The 23,504-nt window shown below is 42.8% G+C and overlaps 1 protein-coding gene across 1 annotated transcript in view; it reads left to right on the top strand.

The window, feature by feature from the left end:
* LOC144120581 (ribosome assembly protein METTL17, mitochondrial) overlaps positions 1 to 23,254 on the top strand; it is a 37,612-nt gene extending 14,358 nt beyond the window's left edge. Inside the window, exons 8-15 of the mRNA XM_077653148.1 lie at positions 4,958 to 5,028; positions 9,119 to 9,226; positions 10,026 to 10,094; positions 10,312 to 10,356; positions 13,995 to 14,087; positions 16,197 to 16,260; positions 17,080 to 17,203; positions 23,092 to 23,254. Coding sequence (XP_077509274.1) covers positions 4,958 to 5,028; positions 9,119 to 9,226; positions 10,026 to 10,094; positions 10,312 to 10,356; positions 13,995 to 14,087; positions 16,197 to 16,260; positions 17,080 to 17,203; positions 23,092 to 23,233 — 716 coding nt within the window. The 3' untranslated portion in view covers positions 23,234 to 23,254. The remainder of the gene's footprint in view (positions 1 to 4,957; positions 5,029 to 9,118; positions 9,227 to 10,025; positions 10,095 to 10,311; positions 10,357 to 13,994; positions 14,088 to 16,196; positions 16,261 to 17,079; positions 17,204 to 23,091) is intronic.
* Positions 23,255 to 23,504: the final 250 nt, after the last annotated feature.

The following is a 23,504-nucleotide window of genomic DNA, read 5'->3' as shown; positions in this document are numbered from 1 at the left end:
CCAGTGATTGAAGCATCTGACTTAGCATTCGGCAGTAGGAAGCGAACTTCAATGTTACTGAAACTAGCATTGAAGCGGTAGGCACTGCCATTGTCTACGATCAGGCAGACATTGCGATGTTGGCCCATCAGGGCGTCGTTCCAAGACTTCAGCCACTTGTGTAAAAGTTCGCAAGGCATCCACTCCCTTCCATTGGACCTGTAGGTCACTGGAACCAAAAGCGTGTACTGCAAGCATCACAGAGACCCCTATTTTCTGCTGGGTCTCTTTTCCACTTTAGCCCGAACATCAGCCTTATACTTCAAAATGGTGCTCAGCATGCTTCTCGGAATCTAGTATGCAGCTGCTACTTCGGATATCTTTTCACCTCATTCAACTCGCTTGATAATTTCCAGTTTCATGAACAACGGGAGATTTTGCCGTTTCATAGCTGCCATTGTGTGCACTAGAGACAATGAAAACCACGCGAAATTGCCGATGGCAGTACTATGCACCGTAACTGTGGACTGTGTGTGACAATATGAGCACAACTTGTTCAACGTTCTAAAAACGCACATTCTGGTTGGCTGAGAACACGCCCGCTGCCTAGGTCATTGAAAATCCGCATCGTCATTGGTCTGTGCTTGCTATGTAGCACCATAGCACCAATAGCACTCACAGGTGCATGTAGGAATCTAACCTCTGGAGAAATGCTGAGGGAAAGCCAGCTTCTTGAGTGGCCCAATGTTGCCTGAAGTTTGATCCAGCGGATGTGGCGGCTATTTTTGTACGATATAGCCGTACATTTTCTTATACATTCATGTTGTGGCATTGTGGTGCTCAGAAATTATTCAATATAAAGGATAATTTGATCTAACCGAGTTAAATATAATCTGTTTTGACTGTTGTGTTGCTAGAGACCAAATCGAATATGATAAATGTGATAGAAATGAATTGAATACAAATCCAAGATTTTCGCGAATATTTATACAAAATGAATAATAGTGAGAAAAGGAAAGCACTAACAGAAGCGCTATGGCGTAGTGCTAACACTTCTGCAGTTATAGCTATAGCTGCTAAAAGATGCAAAACTGAACTCCCCTCTGGGACATGCGACACAAAATCAGTGTGTTGAATCTATGACTGTCACGTTATACATAAAGGTAAATTACTGTTTTCTACTGATTACAGTGAATTAGCTAGCACCATATTTCTGTACCCATCATCATCGTCCCCCATCGTGACCTTCTTCTATCTCCTCTTCCCGTCCCCCAGAGCAGAGTAGCAGGCCAGATATTTATTTTTCAGGCCAACCTCTCTGCCTTTTCTTTCAATAAACCCTCTCTCTCTCTCTCTGGGGCAAGAACTATGTGTCACCGATGGCCTCCGAGTTGAGGCCATGGTTACTCATCGTTGAAAAACAATGGAGTGCCTTGTTCTAACTTCATGCCAATTCTTCAAAAAATATTCTAATAGTGGAAAATGCATTCGTTTTCTTTTGAATAATTCTCAACATACACCCTTCGATTAGTTCGACAAATCAAATAGAAGGATATTCTATTTGCTATTCGAAAATTTAGAATTAGTGCACAGCCACAGGCTAGTCTTACAAACAGACTGTGATGATCTCTAGTGCTGTTTTGTTTGTGCAGATCCTCAAAGCTAGACCTCTCCACATTCCACTTCCAGACAGCTATTATGGCGCCCCTAATGCATCCAACACAATCGAGTTTGCATCATGTGGCGGAATAGAACTACAAACTTTACAGATACGAAATCACTCTCGTATTCTCTACCTCAACATGTTGTAAAATATATACACCTAAACAGCTGTCGCTGAACCTTGCATTGCACAGTGGTAACCATCCTGTCAGTTTTTGAACTCGAAATTTCTCGACAATAAATGCATCCAAACATGTCAAAGTTCAAAAATTCAGGATTGATTAAAAAGAGAACTAAGACGGAATTTTACTCAGTGTTCCTTTAAGTAGAGTACGCCCCAAAGGCTTCGCTGTTCTGTCGCTGATGGCCGGCAGGTCCACTTGTCGCTGTTGCAGTTTTCATCTATGGACTCAAGCTCGCCCACTAAAGAGTTTGAGTTCTATGCCGGCGGTGCTGCCTGTTGTCGAGGCTGATGTCCTTTCGTTTCAGAGCCACTATGTGACAGTATTTTATGCATGAGCACTTAATCACTTTGCGTGACAAGGCTTTAAGAGAGAGGATGGAAGGCAACTTGTTTCAGTAAGCTTAGTTGTATTAGCTAAGTGTGTTAGCTTTCTTTCTAAGGGCACCATCGCTCTGATAATTAAATGTTTCTATTGACTGTGTGTGCGTGTTGATTAGTTTTGAGTAAAAAAGTTACATGTTTAGTTAGATGTAAATGCTGACGCTTTAACTCTGCTCATGTGTTGTGGGAGAGGTTAGGTCTGATTTGCATGCATGGACTGCTTTTACTGATATAGTTACACATGGACACATTTTTAAACAGAGGTAGGAACACATTTTTGAGTAATGGAGCTTGGTCTGTTTCCTTACATGCACACCGGTACTCAGTCGGTAGTCTGTTCTCTAAACACTGTGTCCTTTTCTGGTCCATTGCTGTCAGGACAGCATCTGTGGACTATCGTATTTACACGATTGTAAGTCGACCCCCCCAAATTGCATGTCCGAAGAAAAAAAAAGTTGACGCGAATGTAAATCGACCCCCCCAATCGCATGTTCGAAAAAAGAAACACCGGTGGAGCGCTTCAAAAACGAAAATTTATTGCATAGATGGGCTGTTCATCCTCACTTGAGTCATCTTCAGAGGTACTGCTGTCGTCGTCGTTGCCGCCGCTGCGATCCCACAGCACATCGTCCTCCATGGAAAGCCCGCACTTCCTAAATGACTGCACCACGACATCGCGTGGAACGGCCGCCCAAGCGGAAATCACCCACCCGCACACAGCCACCAGGGAGGCTCTCTTCACGTGCTCCGTTGGCGTAAGTTCCCGCCCTTCTGTCACCAGCCACTCGTTGTACTCACGCCGGAGCAAGTCCTTGAATGGCTTGTTAATGCCAAAGTCTAGCGGCTGCAGCTGCCCCGTCAGATCGCCGGGAATCACCAGCATATCTGTATCTTCTTTTCGGAGCTCTGCTTTCACTTTCACGGTAGGTGGCCGCGAAATGAGTCCAGCACGAGGAAGTTCGGATTGCGATTTTTGAGGGATGCCCCTGGCCTCAAAAGCCACACCCGACGGTACCAATCAATAACTAAGTCGTCCGTTGTAAAGCCTTTTTCGTTCACTCGCACAATCACACTTTTCGGGAACATCTCCTTTGGCATAGTTTTTCTTTTGAAGACGATGTATGGTCGGAGTTTGTGCCATCTGCCAAGCATGATAGCATAACAGTGAACCGAAGTTTCTCGTTTCCTGTCGTGAGAAGCTTAACCTCGCGAGCTCCCCTCATGCTCACTGTTGTGTTGTTCGTCATGTCGAAGTAGACTGGAGTCTGGTCCGCATTGCCGATTTGGCCGAGCAGGTATCGCCGTGAGTCGCGGAGCTTGAGGTAGTGCCTATGGAAGGCGAGAACTTTCTCCTCGTAAGCAGCAGGCAGCTTCTGGCATACACTAGTACGCTGACGAAGAGAGAAGCCAGCCCTCTTCATAAATTTCGAAGTCCAAGCCCTGCTGGCTTTGAAGTCTGTTCGGAGTATTCCAGCTTCCGCAGCAAAGACCCAAGCTTGTTGCGTGATCATTTCGCATGTCACTGGAAGGGACCGATCATGTATTTCGGTGACATACGCTGCAAGCTTGACCTCCAGCTCCAGAAAGCGTCCCGACTTCGGCCCGCGGAAACCTCTTCGCTTGGAGTTGCAATTGAAAATTTTGTCTTGCTGCTTCCGCCACTCCCGCACCAACCGTTCAGATACGTTGAACTTGCGGCCCGCCGCGCAGTTGTTGGTTTCTTCGCCGTAAATGATGGCCTCCCTCTTGAACGCTGCAGTGAATGAGCGCCGAATGCTTTTCGAACCTGGAGAGCTCATGGCGAAGCACGCGGCCGTCAGTCGAGTCAAAAGCACCAACTCCAAGCACCACCAAACAAAGAGTGATCGGTGTCGGCGCGTCGGCTCATCCAGCAAACATCGCATCCCCCAGAAGCACCGCTGTTACGTATTGCGCAACCAACTGAAATAGCGGCTCTTCCATCAGCTAGCGACACTCCCGGGCGCTGGCGCAGACTCCGCGATTGGAGCAGCGGGACAACGGCCCTTCCCGCGAGTGAAATGAAATGAAATTGGATTTGGGGGAAAGGAAGTGGCGTAGTATTTGTCTCAAATATCAAATATCGGCGGAAACCCAGTTGTAAGGGAAGAGATAAAGGAGGGAGTGAAAGAAGAAAGGAAGAACGAGGTGCCGTAGTGAAGGTCTCCGGAATAATTTCGACCACCTGGGGATCTTTAACCTGCTGTACTGACATCACACAGCACACGGGCACCTTTGCGTTTCGCTTCCATCGAAACGCTGCCACCGCGGTCGGGTTCCAACCCGGGTATCCTGTTCAGTAGCACTGAACCATCGCGGTGGGTAGCGGTGTGCGCAGTAAAAATAAAAAATGAAAAATCCTGGCCAAAAAGCCTGCGGAATACCTGAATGCTACGCTTGGAGCCATAGAGCAAACAAAAACTTCTAACATCGCAGTAGCATCCCTGATAGATTGTTTTTCTTGCTTTTATTGGCAGTTCAAGGTTTCGTTTCGATTGTAAGTCGACCCCCCCCCCCCCCCCCCCCCACTTCGGAATTTTTAATTTCAAAAAAAGGGTCGAATTACAATCGTGTAAATACGGTAGATGTTGATCCTGCTATTATAAAATAGGTGTCATATGTGTAAGCTGTAATCTGTTTTCAAACAGCAAAGAGTTTACAATGCATGAATTTGCTTACTTTGTTGGTGTCCTTTTGGTCAAGGGGATATTGTGTTGGTTTCTCACAACTCAGGAGGAAAAACCAGTGCGGAGCTGAAGTTACCATCCTTTTTCCAGCGAGAATTCCTTCCAGCTGCGGATACGGTGACTATTTGTTCTTCATTTACTTGTCAAGCCGCTTTATTTTCTTGAAGCCATAGACTGGTGATGTGTTTGTTGTAATTAAGGCAGTGTTGGGCAGGCATAAACTGTCTCAAATACAAATAGTTTCAAATATCAAATCAAGTATTGAATCATGAACCATAAGTACATTTCATCACTGTTAAATTTAATTTTCTGATGCCTGAACATTGAATTCTGTTGAATACTGGGCCAATAAGCCATAACACTGAAGACATGGTCTGGATTATTTGATCAGTGATGTGACGGGCTGAAAACATTGTGGCTGTGTTTGCAAAAATTAAATGGATACCTTTCCATAATTGAAAAAAAAAACCCTTATGCGATGTGTAAAAAATATTCCCGGTTAGAGCATTGCGATTGCATTTACAATGGCAAAAAATTACAACTTGTCTCAAGCAGAAAACCTGCACATCTGAGGCTGGCATGTAAAAACATCAAGTTTTGTGTGGCCTGGTATCGGGCATTCCCTTCGGGCACTGACAGCTTATCCAGCCAGTGAAACTGCTTTTGCACCTGCAGCTTAGGGCGCAGGTATCATTACCTGAGCTTTGCCAAGATGGAGTGTCTAAAGCAGTACCCTTCTTTAAAAACGCTTGTTCTTAATATGCTTAATATGCCACAGCCTTCTGCTCTGAAGCAGAAACTGCTTTGGGTCCTTGTGCAACTGTCGCCAACTGATCAGACGCTTCCCAAACATACGCCAAAGGCACGACATTTTGCTTTTAATGCTTCGTGGCTTCCAGCTGTGTTGGTTCAGTAGCAGTACGAGAATCCATTTGCTAAGTGCCATATCTTTCAACACCGAGAAGTTTTTTTTTCAGCTTTGATTATGGCTTTCTGTTTTCATAAATGCATTCTTTTGCTGTGGTGTAGGAGTCTCCTTATTCCATGTTCCTGCTTTCTTGCATTTTTTGGGTTGTACACAAAGACAGTTAACAATTTCCAGTTTAGATGCATCCAGCTAATCTAGACTTAGAACAAGCACGGGGAAGAACAGGTGATGGCCTTGAAGAGACACTGAAGGGTAATACTGTCTGGCTAGTCTGACATATTAGCTCCACGTGATACCAGACGTGTAATTTTTAGTGGAAGCAAAGCTTTTACAAGGCAGAAAATTGCATAAAAGCGAGGTGCATGTGATGGTGCTGCCATTTGCTCATCCGTACAACTGCAGTTAGTGACATATTTATGTGCTTTCTCGAAAATTGCTATTTTGCCGTCAGTGAGCAGTTATGGTCAGAATGTTAGGAAAGCAGTGCAGCGAGCGTAGCCAAGAATGCGGAGAGTCTCATAAATGAACAGCGCAAAACAGATGATGCAGAGAAAGGCTGTATGCAGACACAAATGCTGAATCTTTCATCTCGCATTATCTGCACTCAGGCCGTGTGTGACTGTTGTACACTGCAGCTTCTCAATGACTTTCATGCTTTATTGTGCTCGCTGGGCGGCTGGTGAAGTGATTTCGTTCTCACTTCAGCTGTCAAGTCGGCCACTTTGTATAGGCCGTGGGCATTCTGAAAGTGGAGAGTATTTTAATTATTAGTACATGCTCATGCAGACACGCACATGCATGCACATCGTCACTTTGTGAAGCGCGAGGCAAGCTTGTGGTCTTTCATGTTTTTTTTTTTTTTGAGCAGTGGAAGGGCGGATATACTTTGAAATACATATGCTGAAAAACATCTGAGAAGTAGCACATGCATACACCATCTCCTCTGATTTGGCTCATTAAATAAAAAAAGTTTTTCAGTGCAGGTCATCATGCTTGCAGTACTTGAGGTGCTGGCATGCAAGGTGAAGCTGCAGCATACAGACTCAGTGTGTAGCTAAATTGCTAGTAATGGTACTTGTGCTTCCACAAGCAAAATGTTCAACCGGCTGATGTGTATTCAAGATTATACGTGCATACCCTGCTGATAGAGGTGGCAGACTACAATTGGGTGGAATGTACTGTGATTCTTTTCTGTTTGCATCTGACGGGAAGCAGTTCACGAATTTGGAAATTTATTAGTGTGAAAGCACTTTTTTGATCGGTAAACCCCGAGCAAGGTCTTGCTATGTTTGTGGCTTTGTGCCAAATGAAATAAATAAAAATAAATCGAGGAAATATTGCTGCGACTGGGGTTCGAACTTGCGGCGGCACGAACACGTCAGGTTCACTGGCCAGTGCACGAGGTCACTAGGCTATCGCCGTAGCCGATCACGCCTCGTGTTAAACTGCAGCACACTCCCGCAGAGTGCATTGCACATCGTCGTCTTCATCAATTTCTATCTGCGGCGCAAAGACACGGACAGAGAATTCTGTGTCTGCATCATCATCGTTGTTATTGTTCATGGAATTCTGCTTTGCATGTTTATAGAGTTTAGGGTAATAGTCTGTTTTTTATTTTATTTACACATGCTGTAGTCATGCAGGCCAAGCAGGGGCGCAACATCCTAAAAAGCAAAATAAGAATGACATCGCAAATCTAAGACGCTGAGGCAACAGTCAAAAGAAAGAAACGGGAATAGGATGTGCATCCAACACCAGCTTGATACGTTGCATAAACACTTTTTTCAAAAGTGATAGCATCACAGGCTTAAAAGACATTTATAAGCACAGCATTCCAGGCTGTGATTGTTCTCAGGAAAAATTAGTATCCGAACTTGTTAGTGCATGCATAGTATGGGGAAAGATTACGCCTTTGGCTATAGCAAGTCTATTTTTTCGATCGGGAACTTACATTGGGAGTAGGACTAGTATTAAATTGGCTGAAATACATAAGTAAAGGGATTTAAGTCTTGCAAGTGCTTTCCTGTTTCCTAAAGTGGATATGTTATTGGTAGTCATCAGAAAAGAGGAAGTTATGATAAGCATTAAAGATGAAGTGGATGGCTTTTCTCGGAGCCATTTCAATTTTTTATATCCTTTTTTAAGAACAGATTCTATGCAACACAAGCATTCTCAAGTTTCGGATGAATGAAGGAGTTGAAAGCAAGCAGTTAAGTTCAAGGAGAGCTTATTTGAATTTTTGTTTTAGAAGGCCAAGTAAGTTGTGTTTAGAAGATGAGCAAATATTGGATATGTGATTTGACCGTGAAAGGTGATTAGTATGGTAACGACAATATATCTATATTTGCTCACCTGCATCAGTGGACGACTAATAATTTTATAATTAAAACTGTATGACACCTTTCTGTTTGTAACCTGCATTACTGCATAGTTAGTCAACGAACATGCGGTAGTTGACAAACAGTGCTCCGTTTGATGAGCAATCTCATGCGCAGTTTTTACTAAGATATGGTGTTGAATAAAATACGTTAGAGAGCATTTGCTGCTCACATGTTCTTGAGGACCCTTCAAAGCTTACATGTGTACTTCATGACAGCACATAACACGCTGATGGCCACACACTCACGTCCTTGCTGATGTGTATTGTGCCTGAGCACCATCAGTAGCTATTCTGCAGTCTGTGGCTGCCTTCAATAATTCAACATAGTTTCTTTCTTACCTGCGGATCCTATTTTCACCATACAGTTGCATTGCAGTGAGATGCACTCACACATTATGTAGAAGAGAACACCTGCCTTTTGGCGGGCGGTTGGTGGAGTTATGATGGGGGTCTGAGGTGGCCGGCCTGCACTTGCATCTTGCCATCAAGACGGCTGACTTTCGGTTTCTGGTTTCTGACTGCATTTCCATTGTTTAGAACTGGTGCTTCTGGTTGGTTGGAGATATCCATAGCAGATGTGTCGTAGAAATGGCATAACTATGCTCATTTTTTTGCAGTTGGCTTGAATGTCGAAGGGTTTTGGGGCTATCATTTGTGATTTTCTCAGCAGTGCAGCAACATTTCCATGCAGATAGAATGTCGTTAATGATCCCGAGGAACAACATATCTATCCTGCTTAGTTTGTTAGTTCCCTTTAATGTCTTTTTAACTCAACAAAGGGAGTGAGGGAATTTACTGTTTTGTGGGAGAGCTTAATTTAAATAAGGAAGATCAGTGAACTGCAACTTTTGTTTGTGTGTGCATATGTTGCATTTTCTGTTTCTTTGTCTTGCCTTCAGATTAAATTTGATCTCGTAGTTAGTGCATTCACCTTGATGGAGCTGCCGAACGCACAACGAAGGCTGGAAACTGTGGCTAGCCTTTGGGGGAAGACCAATCGCTTCTTGGTAAGGCTTGATGCTGTGTTGCGCTATTCCTTTTTTACCATGATTGCGTCCGTTTAATGTATACCACTGTCAAGCAGGCACGCCTGATTGGACATAAGTTTCGCTGCTACTTATTTGCACTTGATGTTGATCAGTCAGTTGAGCTGTTACTTGCCACATAGCGCTGTGTGTATCCTTGTACTGCTACTTGTAGCAAGGAGATAATTTGTCATCAAGCAAGAGTGAACAAAGAAAAAATGTTTTATCTAAATAGTGCTATGTAATTTTAAAATTATGTACAGGCAAGGAGTTTGGCCTCTTCTCAGTTTGAGTTTGAATTTTTCTTGAGCGCGAGAGTAGCAATGGCAACTCCTTGAACTGGTTCCAAAGTTGAGTCGCTCTTCAGGAACCATCTTCGTGTCAAGCAGCATCAAGCTTGATTGCGATTGAAATGGGCCTTAGCAATGTTGGATGTGCATTGAATTTCATCGTAGTGAACTCATTCGGAGTCAGAAGTTCCCCTTATGAGGGTGATATAATATGCAATAGGAGAGAGACTTGCACTCTGCTGGTGAGGTAGTTTTAGTATGTGCATGTGTGATGGTCATGGCTAAATGTGATTGCCTTGCGTCATACTTCAGCCACAGCAGGCATATGCTAAAGATATTGAGCATATTCTGCGGTGCGTTGTTGGTAACATAGTATTTTAGTGTAATTGCATCGTGTTGTCGGTAGAGCAGTGTCTGCTAGAGCTAAACAGAGAAATTTAGATGCATTTCTGTATGAGATATGTTTTCTTTTTCTATTTTTTCTTCCGCAGGTTGTTATTGAGAATGGCACACAGGCTGGACATAATGCAGTTGCAGAAGCTCGTGACTTCGTACTCATGGTTAGTAGAAATTCCTCAGCTCCAAACATGTATTAAGTAATGTGTCAGTCACGTGTGTAATTTGCATATTTGATTTTATTCATAAAGATACAGCTTTGTTTTCATCTTTTGGTCGTTTTTTTTTTACTGGAAAAAGTGATTTAGTGTGTCTGGAATTCTGCAGGCTCAGAACCTTCTCTACCTCCTAAGTTATTGTTTACAATTGTGTTTTTCTCAGATCAGCAAGGACGGTGGCCAAGAGCCTGCCAAAGTTCTGGCTCCTGTAAGTACATCTTTTCTTCTCCCACCTGACAAGGGGCACTGGTGGAGGATTTTGGGCAACTTTTATTTTGTATGATAAACGTGCTTTTCAAGAGCAACACAGCATTCCTCTAGGCCACATGCTAGTCCTGAGCTGGTGCTAGACATTTAAAATAAATAGCAACCAACAGTTGTTCATTTCACTTCAATGCTTTATTTGTAGGAGGCTTGGAAGATAGTGCTAGTGTGCTTTATTTTTCACTTGGAATGTGAAAGAAATGGGAAGAGGCCTTAGAAAGTAATGCCTGAAATATTGGCCATAATCTTTTTAAATGCCTAGTATGCTTTTGACCAAACAGCCAAGAGTGCGAATTGGGTCAAGCCATGCTGCTTTCGCTAGAATGTTAAAAAATAAGGCTTTAATAATACTGGGACTTAAGGCTAATTCTTATTACACAATTTTTTGTGCTGAGTCAATGTAAAACGTCCCTGTGAATTGCTTATTGCTATAACTTGTGTAATGTGTGCTATATCAGTAAACGGACTGTATTTATAGATTATTGAATATTCATTAAGTGCAGAGCTTTCATTGGGAACAAGAACAGTTTGTCAACTCCTTTTAGTTTTGTATGCTTGGTTCATTTGCTTTGTATCGTAATTTTTGTGGTTTCATGTTATATTATATTTTGTTTGACTCCTTCTCAGCCATGTGGAACTACTCGGAGGTTGTCGGACCATATCTGTGTAGGCTTTATCAAGCACAGCAGGAAACATAATGAAAGGTTCACCTTGTATCCTGTCTGGGAATCTAATGTTTCCTTGCTAAAGACACACAAGTAACAGCATTCGATGGCAGTTTGTCAGTTAATGTCTTTGTGCCCACAAAAGTCTTCCTAACACTGAAACTCTGAAAAAGCTGAATTTTCACGCTGTCCGGAGGCATTGTGGTCTGGCATGGAGAGATGCACTCTGCAGGTTGCATGGGCAAGTGCATAGCATATCTTGCTCTGCAGCTTGAATGCGCTGAACAGTTACAAGGTCGAAACGAGATGACTGTGTGTAGCGCAGCTATCAACAACTGAAATTTTTTCGACAAGAAAAGACATAGTAAAGGAAATGGGTGCTGTCACTGAGCATGCATGATACTTTCCTCTATTATCAACAGTTTGAGCACTTACCTATGAATGCCATCTCGCTGCCCATCATTAGCACTATTGTTGTGCTGACACAACCTTCATGGGTGTTGGTGATAGAGAATGCCTGGCAATCTTGTCTTTGCACATGGTCAGATTTTTCTAAATGTGGTTGTCTTTCTTTACAAGGTTTGCAGTTTTTGCTGTGATCTTCTAGTGAACATCATGCTATCATGTGCTACTTCAACCATTGCCACTACCATCTCCAGCTTGATTGTACATTTCACTGGTGCTAGGATGACTGGTAATAAGGCATAACGTTTTCAGTGGAGATACCAGTACCCAGTTCGCAGTTTTTAAACATTTGCGGTAACATGGACAAATATCACATGTGTTAGTTTATGTGGTTAGAAGTGCAAAGCCACTGCTTAAATTTGAGTCGGGGGCATTGTGACGTTGTCAGAAGAGGAATGGCAAAGGCAGGCTTGTTACAGGCAATGGAGAAGTGTTGCCACCGACAGGTGCAAAAGAGCTTAGATGGTCAGGCTGCCAACCTTACAAAAAGTGGCTTTCCAGCCAGGCATGTAGTCAAGGGGAAGCCTGAGGGGGCCCAACCCCCCTCACCGAAATCTCACCCCCTCCAGCAGTTTTCTTGTTAGGCTTCGCCCTATACAACTGCCTCCCGCCCCTCCTAAAAAAAATTTCTGGCTATGTGCCTGTTTCCAGCACATGTGATGAGAACAATAGCAGAAGTTTACCTGAAACTGCTAAAAGGGAGGGGCTTCCAACAGGAAGCAGTGAACAGGAAGGAAAAAGGCGAGTCGTGACCCCTGTGTGCCTACTGTCTCACACCACATCAAAAAGATAGCAAGCAGGTACAATGCCGAGCTAATCTTCTCTGCTGCAAGAAAACTGAAATCGATGTGCCAGATGGTAAATTGCATCGAAACGCAAGGCAGCCGTAATTCTTGTGGCCAGCAGCATAAGGAGCTGTTTGTGTGCTGCCATACGGGAGTAATCTACAGCATTCCTCTCTCTTGCGGTGCCATTTATGTTGGAAAAACTGGCTGTTGTTTAAACGTTAGGTAGCAGGAGCATTTGAGAAGCCTGGGATACAAGAGCATGCCAGGTTCGCTTGCAGGTCAGTGCAAAAATTGCAAACGCATTTGGAAAAATCCAGCCATATGCAAACAGAGTTGGCAGGAAAATCATGGAGGTGTTCTTAATTGCCAACACATGCCTAGGTAGCATGCCTAGGTAAACAGCTCAATCAGTTGATAATCCAAAAATGTGACACACATGCTCAGTGATGGCACCCATTTCCTTTACCATATCCTTTTTGTTGTCAAGTAAAATCTCAGTTGATAGTTCCACTAGTGGCAGTCGTCTTGTTTTGTTCTTGTAAACACTCCGCACATTCAAGCTACAAAGCAGTGAAATACGAACCAGTCTCTTTTTTTTGTCGCTTTGCTAACATCAAAGCATGCCCTTTGGCTCATGGTTGCATGCTTAGATTGTCAAGCAATTAGGCTTCACTTGCAATTTCAGTGTTCCAAAAACTTTTATGGGCATGTGAACATGCCAAACTTGGTTGCTGTAGTATACATAGCCCAGACATAGTGAACAAAGAAAAGTGTTGCAGAGATAGGTTTTGTTTTAGCAAGATTTCTAGTTACCTCATGTGAGAAGTTGCTTAAATAGACGTCAGCTTACCTGGAAAGTAAATGCATTGAATGATTAGGTATTCCTTCAGTTCGGACATGAGTGAGATTTGGTTTTTTAGCAGAGTGAATTGCGAGGCTTAAGCAGGTTGGAATGAGTGGGTGTTGTTTACTTCCAGTCACACATTTGATAACTTACGTTTTCTCTCTCAGCGTAGATAGCACTTGTAATTAAACGGTTCAATGGTGTCTGAGAGCAGAAAAAAAAATAAGAAATAGAAGTGGATGTGGTACTATGTGATGTCTGCCTTTGTGTACTTCTCTGGTGCTCATTTGACCATGGATAAGGAACTAGCCATACCATCCGCACCCATAGTCTTGTTTGGGTTACAGGGGCGAAGAATCCTTAACTGTGTCATTCTGCCAAATAGTTTGGGAGCACAACAATGTACCTGGCTGCTTAACATGTTGCTCTCTCCACGGCACGTTCATCCTGTCAGTCGGGCAGCTGGCACTATCTGTGGAGGCTTTTTGTAACCGTATATTCCTAGCAAATTCCTTGCAATGACGAAAGCAGTTCTTCCCTTGAATTTCGACGCTGAAAGTCGTCAGTTGTGTTAGAAACATGCCTTAAATAATGAATATTAACAATATACAAGAAAAAATTGGTAACTGCAATTGGATCTATACTCCGCTGCTTAGGAAGAAGTTTTGGCTTCACAGCTTCCGTACCATTGCCAGAAAAAGTTGACCTGGAGTATAGTGCTGTGTACTGCTGTTCTGTTTCATTCATTGCCATTGCTTTGGAAACCTAACCATTTCTTCCTCTCCATTTCTCTTTCCTGTGATGCCCGCACAATGTTCAGTGCCCCCACGATCTTGACTGTCCTAGGGAAACACAGGCACTCGGCATCCCATGCAACTTCGAAGCACGTTATGAGGAGCCTCTGCTAACGCTGGTTTGTAGCCACTGTTAATAATGCTTATAATAACATCTTTTATTACACAATACGTACAGCAAACTTGTTATGAAACTTAGTAATAATAACTTTTACTGCACCAGACACAAGCACTATAGCAAAAACAGGCAATAATAATTATAATAATAATAATGCACAACTTCACAATGAGGCAAGCCTGTCTATGCCAGCGAGGGATAGGTTGGACTTGGCCCAACAATGTAACTATTTTAATGCAAATATCTGTGATGAAACGTAAAAGAAAAAGATTGGAGGTGTGATTTAAGAGCTACATACCAACAAAACGAGGCTCTATTGGAGGTTCATTGAGAAGGAATAAACAAAACATAAAAGTACAACGCGTGAAAGCAAGGACCACAGTGGTGGCCTAGTCATTTGAGCATCCGCATCGCAAGCGAGAGGTGCGGGGTTCGATCCCCAGTGCCGCCAGGTATTCACTGCAGATACAATGGGTACAAGCTTTCCCTTGCCTGGTGCTCGGCTTCTTTAGGGTGAAATGCTTGGGAAATGGGTCTTTGACTCCATCCTGAGTAGAAGAAAAAACGTTGTGCCATGGCGCTCTTTGGCCACAGATGCCCTAGCGCCATAAAAACGCGTCATCATAATCACGTGAAAATTAGTGAATGACGTTCATTCAGACAACATGTGCTGCCATTCAGATGATTGGAAAATTGAGTGTTTCAAGCTCTTAAGGAATTGTTTGAACTTGGTCTTTGAAACAACTTGGACGTAGTCATCTGGAAGGAGATTGCATATTATCCTGGTCAGGATGTATATTACCCTGTTTCCTTTTATAAAATGCATAGAGGGACTTAGCACAGTAGTAATAATAATAGTAATATTTGTATTGAGGGAAAGGAAAAGCAGTGTGATCCTTCCACCCTTCATGGGTACCTGATCCATGCCATTAATGGAGAAACAAAGAAGAGAATAAACAGAATGAGAGAGTCGCAGCAGTGGAGGATTTCAGAAAAATTTCAAATTATCATCTGTCGTGCACCAACACCTTACAGATCACAGGTCGTCTTGCATTTTGCTTCAATGAAAATGTGGCTGGTGTTTCCCGTTTCGCTGCTAAAATTTCAGCACTGATATTTTTTAAATTTTTATTCGATCTTTCTGTGTATTTCATTTTTCACATTTCATATAATACTAATGTACAGTGGTTTATAGCGCAAAGACAAGGACAAGAGAGACGATACACACGCCTGTGTGTGTGCATGCGTGCGAGCGTGTGTGTGTGTGTGGTCTCTCTTTTCTTTGTCTTTGTTTGCACTATAAACCCCTGTACATCAAGATGAACTACCAACTCTCCCAACGGGTAGTTTTAATGATGTAATACTAATTTTGCGAACGTGAGAAAAGAGTTAGTTTTATCAGAAGTTTCCTAGTGCGAAAGTTGCTCTCTGGTGAAAAACAAATACTTGAACAACATTTAAAAATCATGATGTGTAGGTTTTTCAGTATAAAATTGACAGTTGCTCTTAGCGTGTATTTAAGCAAGGCTAATTTGCCGACAAACATTATGTGGGCTCTGCCTATTTACTGCTTTGAGGTCTTGAGTAGGGGTTAATGGTTTGCAAGCTTGATAGCCAATACCTCAGGCGAAAGTGGTGTTTGCCTGAAGTACTGCCAAATTTCTTTCTTCTTCTGTCTACATCTTCGTCCCTTGCCCTGTCCCGTCAAAGATGGTCAACCAACTATCCTGCATCTCAACTCTTGTAAACTTCTTTCCTCTACTTGAAGACAAATTTTTCCTTTTTTTGTGACCTTATGTTGTGATTTTCCTGGTTTCTACGTCTAATATTTCAATAAAGTATATTGAGTTCTCGTGACTCAAAACTGACATTGTAAGTTTTTTCTTATAAGCTTGATAGCTTGCTTCATACTTTCCTAGTGTCTATTGGTAACAGTTTAGATGCAGAAATAGTATTGTTATGTGGAATGCACCATTCAGTATTTGATCTTCTTTGTTTATTTGTGGGTGCTGCTGCATGAAGATTAATCTGAGAGTACCACTTGCACTCAGACTTCACTTAAATCTGAACTCTAACATCGTTTTTATGTCCTTGTGTTTTGTACATTCAGAAAACCCAAGCTGCTGTTGCGAGGTACTCTTATGTGGTGCTGCAGAAATCTGGAGACATTCCTAGTAAGTGATTTGGCCATTTTAGATTACTACAACTGTATTATTATTAATACTACCAATGTATCAAAAGGCAGACTATTTACTTTAAGTCTAAAAGGTGGTCATAGTATTTCCTGGTACAGAATTTGTTGAGCAATTACTTGAAAAGATAATTTTGCAGTAACTCACGCACTTAACACAAACATGTGCATCCACAGAGTCAGCTTGAGTTTACCGGTAACAGTGCTGCGCGCTTGCTAGCCGGGCTGAGTCTTGGTGCTATCAGAACCAGCAACATTTGCACTTCCAACATATGTATGCAACGTAGGCTGTTACAAGTGCGTTATTTGCATGAAACCACATTTGTTAGGTGTCTCAGACTGTTTGTTGTAAGAAAAGTCTAAAAGCTGTGCTAACTAGGCTAATATTTCTTTTGGGTACATTGTACATGACAGTTAATTGCAGTTTATCTACAAAAAATTGCATGCCCACCTTTAATTGGCAGTAAGGTAGTGTATGCTTGAATATAGAATTGCTTTTTACTATATTGGCCTGCTACTGGTGTATTTCATAATGTATCTTGCTGCCTGGCACGGTTGCAAAATGAAAATGCCAGTACACTCGGTATTGACCCACGCACTACTTGCGGCTAGGCTTTTCTTACTAGTGTTAAGCCTCTATCTTGGGTGTCTGCATTACTGTTGTTGAGGCTTTTCTTACCAGTGTTAGCCTTGTATCTTGGGTGCCCGCATTATTGTTGTTGTTGGCCCAAAATTTTTTGTAAATGTAATCGAGGCAGGTGCAAAGCTTCCTGCCTGACTGTTCCTTCTGGTGCCTTTGCAGAGGAGAGAAACTGGCCACGCCTGATCCGTCCAGTGCTTCGTCGGAGTCGTCATGCAATCTGCCGCATGTGCTGCAGTGATGCTTGCCTAAAGGAGTTTGTGTTCACCAAAAAGAAGCATGGCAGGTGGGTCAGGAGGCTGCTTTAGAATAGAAGAAAGGATATGGCTGAAGTCACATCCCTTTCTTGCTCCTGCTGACACACTGAATGAGCAACCTGTGAATTATTTACACGAGATTTCGCGGTGCAGGTATATATGTGGTTTTATTGTTGTGTACTTCCTGAAGTAACAGCAGCCAGAGTTTTGAATATGTCTTTGTTTCGTTTTTAAGGGGGGACATGGCTCTTAAAGATATATTTTTTTAAATTTTCAACCAAACTTAATGACATTTGCTATTCTTGTTTGGTTTCTTGTGCTGATTTCAAATGTCTATTTTATTTAAATAGGCTATTAGTTACAAAGATAAATTAATGGTTCATAATTTGCAGAAACAATGCAAAAGTAACCACACTACAGAAATTGATATTGACATATGGCTAGATACTAGAAGGCATAAGGAATGAAATGTAAGGAGTACTTTTTTTTATGTAACGAGTATTAGCGATGCTATAGCAATTCAAAGTTCACTGTTCCATTTGTGGGTACATTATTGTCTGATCTAGAGCAGAACTGCAAAATGTTAAAGCATAAATTCCAAAATCTGTTCCGAACTTTGTACACTTTGCACTCTTAGCTACATGCCACAATAAAAATTATGGTTGTGCCTGCCTTGAAGGCTGAGATATTGCTGTTGCAAATTACCAAGAAGTAAAAAATGGGTGACAACTGGTTTTTAAGAACCCCACTGTGCTTCATCTTGCAATATATTTGGGTTTAAAAAACTGTAAATTATGTTTAAGAGGTATTTTCAGATCAGTGGTTACTCTTCTTTTATGCATCCCGATGCTGACTGAAAATAAGGTCGTTCCGTGCAAAACATCCCATACCCCATAACTGACCACCACCAATTGTTATGAAAAAAATTGAACTAGTTGGTGATTGTGTAAATGGAGTTTCAACATAAGTAGTATTTTCTCGAAAAAAGATTCTTTGCTCACATGAGCACTCTTTGAAGTTTCCGCAAACGATCAAAGGTTGGTTGGAGTTCATAATTTTAAATCAAATGAGAAACAATACAGTGACATGTCTTATTTTAGAGTATTTTAGTTGTGTTGTTCTTTCATCTGACTTGTTAATGAAGCCATGCAAGAATTTTCCGCGTTTTCTTGGTACTGTCTGTAAAAAAACAAAACAAAAATGTGACAGTTTCCTTGTTTACATTGTTTACCTCTCACCCACAGTGATTTTTTCCTGCTTTCACTTGTTGCTGTAGTTTATGCTAATATGATTTAAAATTGTTAAACAAAGTATTTTCTAAGAAAATTACTTCCCAAGTTTGTGAGAACTTACTTTTTACTGAAATTCAGTCTTAAATGAAGGATTAAGGCACTCCAGATAAAAATAAGTGAGATGGCTCATTATATGCACCAGCTTCGTTACTTGTAATCTAGAAATTTTAATTCGAGTAAATTTTGTTTGAGACGAGAAAACATTTTTGAAGCCTAGAACCAGCCTCACCGGAAACTACTGCTGAACTATGTCTTCACTGCAGAACACATACTATCGTGCTGTGATAGGAGCTCAGTTGTCTGAGCAGAGTGAGCCCAGTGCTGCTAGAAATTGTTGATGAAGTACACTGAATGTATGTGCAAGTAGGGTGCTCTTTGATATAGGGCATTGATTTACTATAAAACAGAAACCGCTGTTTGTTCCCATTAGACGCATTGCTAGCTATGAGCGGAATAATACGTGCTGTCGCCTATTTTTTTGGCGCTAATGTGCACTGTGGCCCTTTGCCAAGCGAATAGGTGCTGTGCTGCTTGAGGTCATTATAGATATATTGTAAGCGACTGCAGGCATGAGCGTGTGAAGAGTTAACAAAATATAATGAATTCCTTTTGAAAGACGAAGATTTGCAATATGGTCAGCTGCTGCTCTGGACTCCGGATGGAATCTGCAGCAGGTGTGCCGGTGTGCATAGTGTGTGCAGCTGCTTTGATGCATGTGCCGTACAGTGTACTATGATTTGCCTGTTGGTTTTAGTCCACTTCGGTTCATTGCAGTTGTGAAAAAAATTTTACGGGGAAAAATGACCCCACTGAATTCAGTTGCACACAGGTTTTCATGCACAAAAACTGGGCGCAGAATTCTTATAAGAAAAACAATAATGCAAAAGAAAGCATCATTAAGGTTTGGAGCTGTCGGAAAGGCCTTTTTCTTGTTCGTTTCTGTCTTCATTTGAAAGCTGCCGCTAAGTAAAACCTTGTTAATTCGGATTTCAAGGGAGTGGAAAAACATCCGAATTATCCGAATGTTGAATTAGGTTTGAAATACCCCCCTCCTCGTCAAAAAAAAAAAACTGCCATAAACCGTTTGCGTGAAAGTGACATTTATTTGGAGGAACCTTGGCAGTTGTGACCACCTTTTGAGATGAAAACTGCACGTCAACGGTGTTTTCTCACAGATCCGTCAAATATTTTCATTTGTGCATGCCATCGGGAGTGACAGAAGCAGAACTGTTCCACAATGGTAAAGGACACCATGGCTTCTTTCACAGTCCGAAATGGTAGCACGTCACATCACATGTAAGAAGGCTTCACCGCACAAACAGCCAACAGCATGTGACAAGGGCAGAGTTTTGGCGACGTGTTTGGCGAGCTGGAAGGACGGAAATGAGGGAAGCTTGCATTGGCACCGGAGCGGAAAGATGCTTTTGAAAAACAAGCAGAAATGATCAGCAATAAGGCAGTCTTCATACCAAATAGTGTTAGGCTTGGTTGGCCAGCTGATTTGCACAGCAGATGCCGCCATCGCTACGGGCTAGCGATCAAGCTCTGAAAACGAAACTACATAGCCGGACTCTCCCTAGGCCTGTTGATGGGGGACCGTCGGCACACCTGCCTTTGCGCTTACATCAGAGAGGTGCGGGAGACAATGTAATATGCAGTTCAGACCTGTGGATGAATATCTGATTGATAGCCTGTCATGCACATATCTTGACACGGCGCTTCTTTGGTGGCCTGTCACAATTAACCGATATAAGCCCAGCGGCATCCAAATAAATGAGCTTCCGATATCATAGACTTGCATGGGCGTTTGGCGGGAGTCCAGTGGCAGTCCGAATTATCTGAATTTCCAAATTAACGGGGCTGGAATTAACAAGGCTTTACTGTAGCATTCAGTGTCCAAGTACCTTATTCCCGCTACCTTAGCACATAGTTCCATCCCATCTCAGTGCTGAGTGGGTAGGGTAAGGAGAAGGTGCAGCTCGCAAGTATGACAAATCTGCACATCTTAAGATTTCCTGTCCAGTTATCAGCAGTTTTCCTGTATATAGTGTGTTCTAGCAATCGCCAATCCCACCTGCGTGAAGCAATCTCTCAACCACCACCACATGCCTCCCATGCCTGGAGGCTCCGCTCAATACCCAGCTCTCAAGAGATGCAAAATATCAAGAGAAGGATTTTCGCCGTAGAAGCCGAAGATATGTTTCGCCCAGCAGTTCCAAGTCCAGGTGCCAGACTGATGCAGCAACGACAAGTTGAAACACTGGAAAGCGAATGGTTCCCACATGGATCTACAAGGCATGGCCATACCAATCTCTGACTTCACAGCAGCACCATGGCACAGAGAATGGACTGTCTGTTTGCCATATTTAACGTCCAGAAAACTGCATATGATTGCTGCCAATCGAGTGATGCATCACTGCTGCTGGCTCCCTGCTCTGTGAAGCTTGAGGAAGTGGTAGTCTGCATAGGGACAGTATCGTTGAAAACCAAGGAAAGCCTAAGTGAGCAAGCGCATCACCAGCATGACACCTGGGTGTGGCCATAAGAGATATGATCTGTCGTGGCAGTGACGGCCCTACATATGCCAATCGGTTGCTGGCGACCACTGAGCGCCAGGTCTGAGGTGCCTGTCGCTACTGCTACATTTGGAACCAGCGGCCCATGTGCGCTACAATGTGAAACTGGTGAAACTGTAGCAGTGGCAGGCGGCTGTGGTACTTCTGACAGTTTTTCCATGTGCTAGAAGCCAACTACCATCATCATCATCATCATCATCATCATCAGCCCTACTACACCCACTGCAGGGCAAAGGCCTCTCCCATGTCTCTCCAATTAACCCTATCCTTTGCCAGCTGCATCCACCCTTTGCCTGCAAACTTCTTAATCTCATCCGCCCATCTAACCTTCTGCCGCCCCCTGCTACGCTTACTTTCTCTTGGAACCCACTCCGTTACCCTTAAAGACCAGCGGTTATCTTGCCTTCGCATTACATGCCCTGCCCAAGCCCATTTCTTTCTCTTGATTTCGACTAGGATGTCATTAACCCGTGTTTGTTCCCTCACCCACTCTGCCCGCTTCCGATCTCTTAACGTTACACCTATCATTTTTCTTTCCATGGCTCGCTGCGTTGTCCTTAACTTAAGCTGAACTCTTTTCGTTAGACTCCACGTTTCTGCCCCGTAGGTGAGTACCGGTAAGATTATGCTGTTGTACACTTTCCTCTTGAGGGAAATTGGTAAACTGCCACTCATGATCTGCGAGAATTTGCCATATGCGCTCCACCCCATTCTTATCCTTCTAGTTATCTCCCTCTCATGATCCGGATCAGCTGTCACTACCTGCCCTAAGTAGACGTATTCCGGCACCATTTCTAGACTCTCGCTGCCAATTGTGAACTGTTGTTCCCTTGCTAGGCTGTTGAACATTACCTTGGTTTTCTGCATGTTAATTTTTAGACCCATCGATCTGCTCTGCCTGTCTAACTCGTTGATCATGATTTGCAGTTCACCTCCTGAGTGACTCAGCAAGGCAATGTCATCAGCAAATCTCAGATTATTTAGGTATTCTCCATTTATTCTTATTCCCAACTCTTCCCAATTCAGGCCTCGAAATACCTCCTGCAAACATGCGGTGAACAGCATTGGCGAGATCGTGTCTCCTTGCCTGACGCCCTTCCTTATTGGAATTTTATTGCTGACTTTATGGAGGACTATAGTAGCTGTGCAGTTGCTATATATATCTTCCAGTATTTTGACATAAGGCTCTTCTACCCCCTGATTACGCAATGCCTGTATGACTGCTGAGGTTTCCACTGAGTCGAATGCTTTCTCGTAATCAATGAAAGCTATATATAGAGGTTGGTTATATTCTGCGCATTTCTCTATCACCTGATTGATAGTGTGAATATGATCTATTGTAGAATATCCTTTACGAAAGCATGTTATGTCACTACCAGGTACAAGAGCATACAACATGAACATTGGTTGTTCATTCAAGTGTCCAGAGTGCAGTTTTCTCACACTATCATTTAGAGAGGTGTTCAGTGTCCCCTGATTTTAAGTAAGGTGGTAAGGTATAGTGACCATAGTGAAAGGACAACAGCGGATGTACTGCTGCAATGTCAGTTTTATATCATTGTGAACTGAGCAGGAACTGTTGTGAAATACATATCATACTAGCGGCATAGTCAGTGAGTTTTGGCAATAAGAAACTATGGAGACTTTTCTTATACAAGTTAATATGAGCTACATGTAAAAGAAAGAAGGCAAGAGAAGTTGCTTGGGGATTCAACTTTATCTACTACAGAAACTTTTGCTAGAACCACTTGTTAGTGAATGTGAGTTTGCACTGGGGATTGAAACTGTAGGACGCAATATGGGGTAAAGGAGGCCGCTTTCTTGCATGTTGCCTTGTAGATGTTCTGAATGTGAGAACTTGGTAGAACCTTGTTTGCAACTTTGCTTGCCACATCGTTCATTGGCAGGTAGTCAGCCCACACAGCCAGACTCAGCGTTATGCTGTGTTTTGCATGCTGCCATAACTTGCCACAGCGGTGCACTTTGCCAGTGTGCAGCAGACTGGTGGCAGCTGCTATAAAGGACACCTGTCTCGTTCTGTATATGCAGGCATGTGTACCGCATGGCACGCTCCAGCAAGTGGGGAGACCAGTTGCCCGTTGACCTCATGCCTCCTGGGGAAGAAGGAGTGCCACTTTCTGACTCTGCTGAAGACATGGATATTGAATTTGAAGATGTAGATAGCAAATAAAATATTATAGAGATCACTCTACTTTTGTAGAGACACTTACATCCCTCATTTAGCACTTGTTCGTCAGTGTTAGTGGCTAAGACTTAGAATATGGTAGTATTTATTCTTTACAGGGTTAATCTAAGAGATATAGGAGAGGCCTTTGTCCTGCAGTGATGATGATGATTTATTCTTTGTCTCTGTGAAGGAAGCAGTCACCACCCCGTGAACTTTTCACACTGCTAGCTCTTAGAGCCTATAGCTCGCCTGGCTTTGCTGACACTGCCTTTGT

Source organism: Amblyomma americanum, chromosome 2 (genome assembly GCF_052857255.1).
Source record: "Amblyomma americanum isolate KBUSLIRL-KWMA chromosome 2, ASM5285725v1, whole genome shotgun sequence".
Classification (NCBI taxonomy): domain Eukaryota; kingdom Metazoa; phylum Arthropoda; class Arachnida; order Ixodida; family Ixodidae; genus Amblyomma; species Amblyomma americanum.
This window is presented reverse-complemented; position numbering and strand designations above follow the sequence as displayed.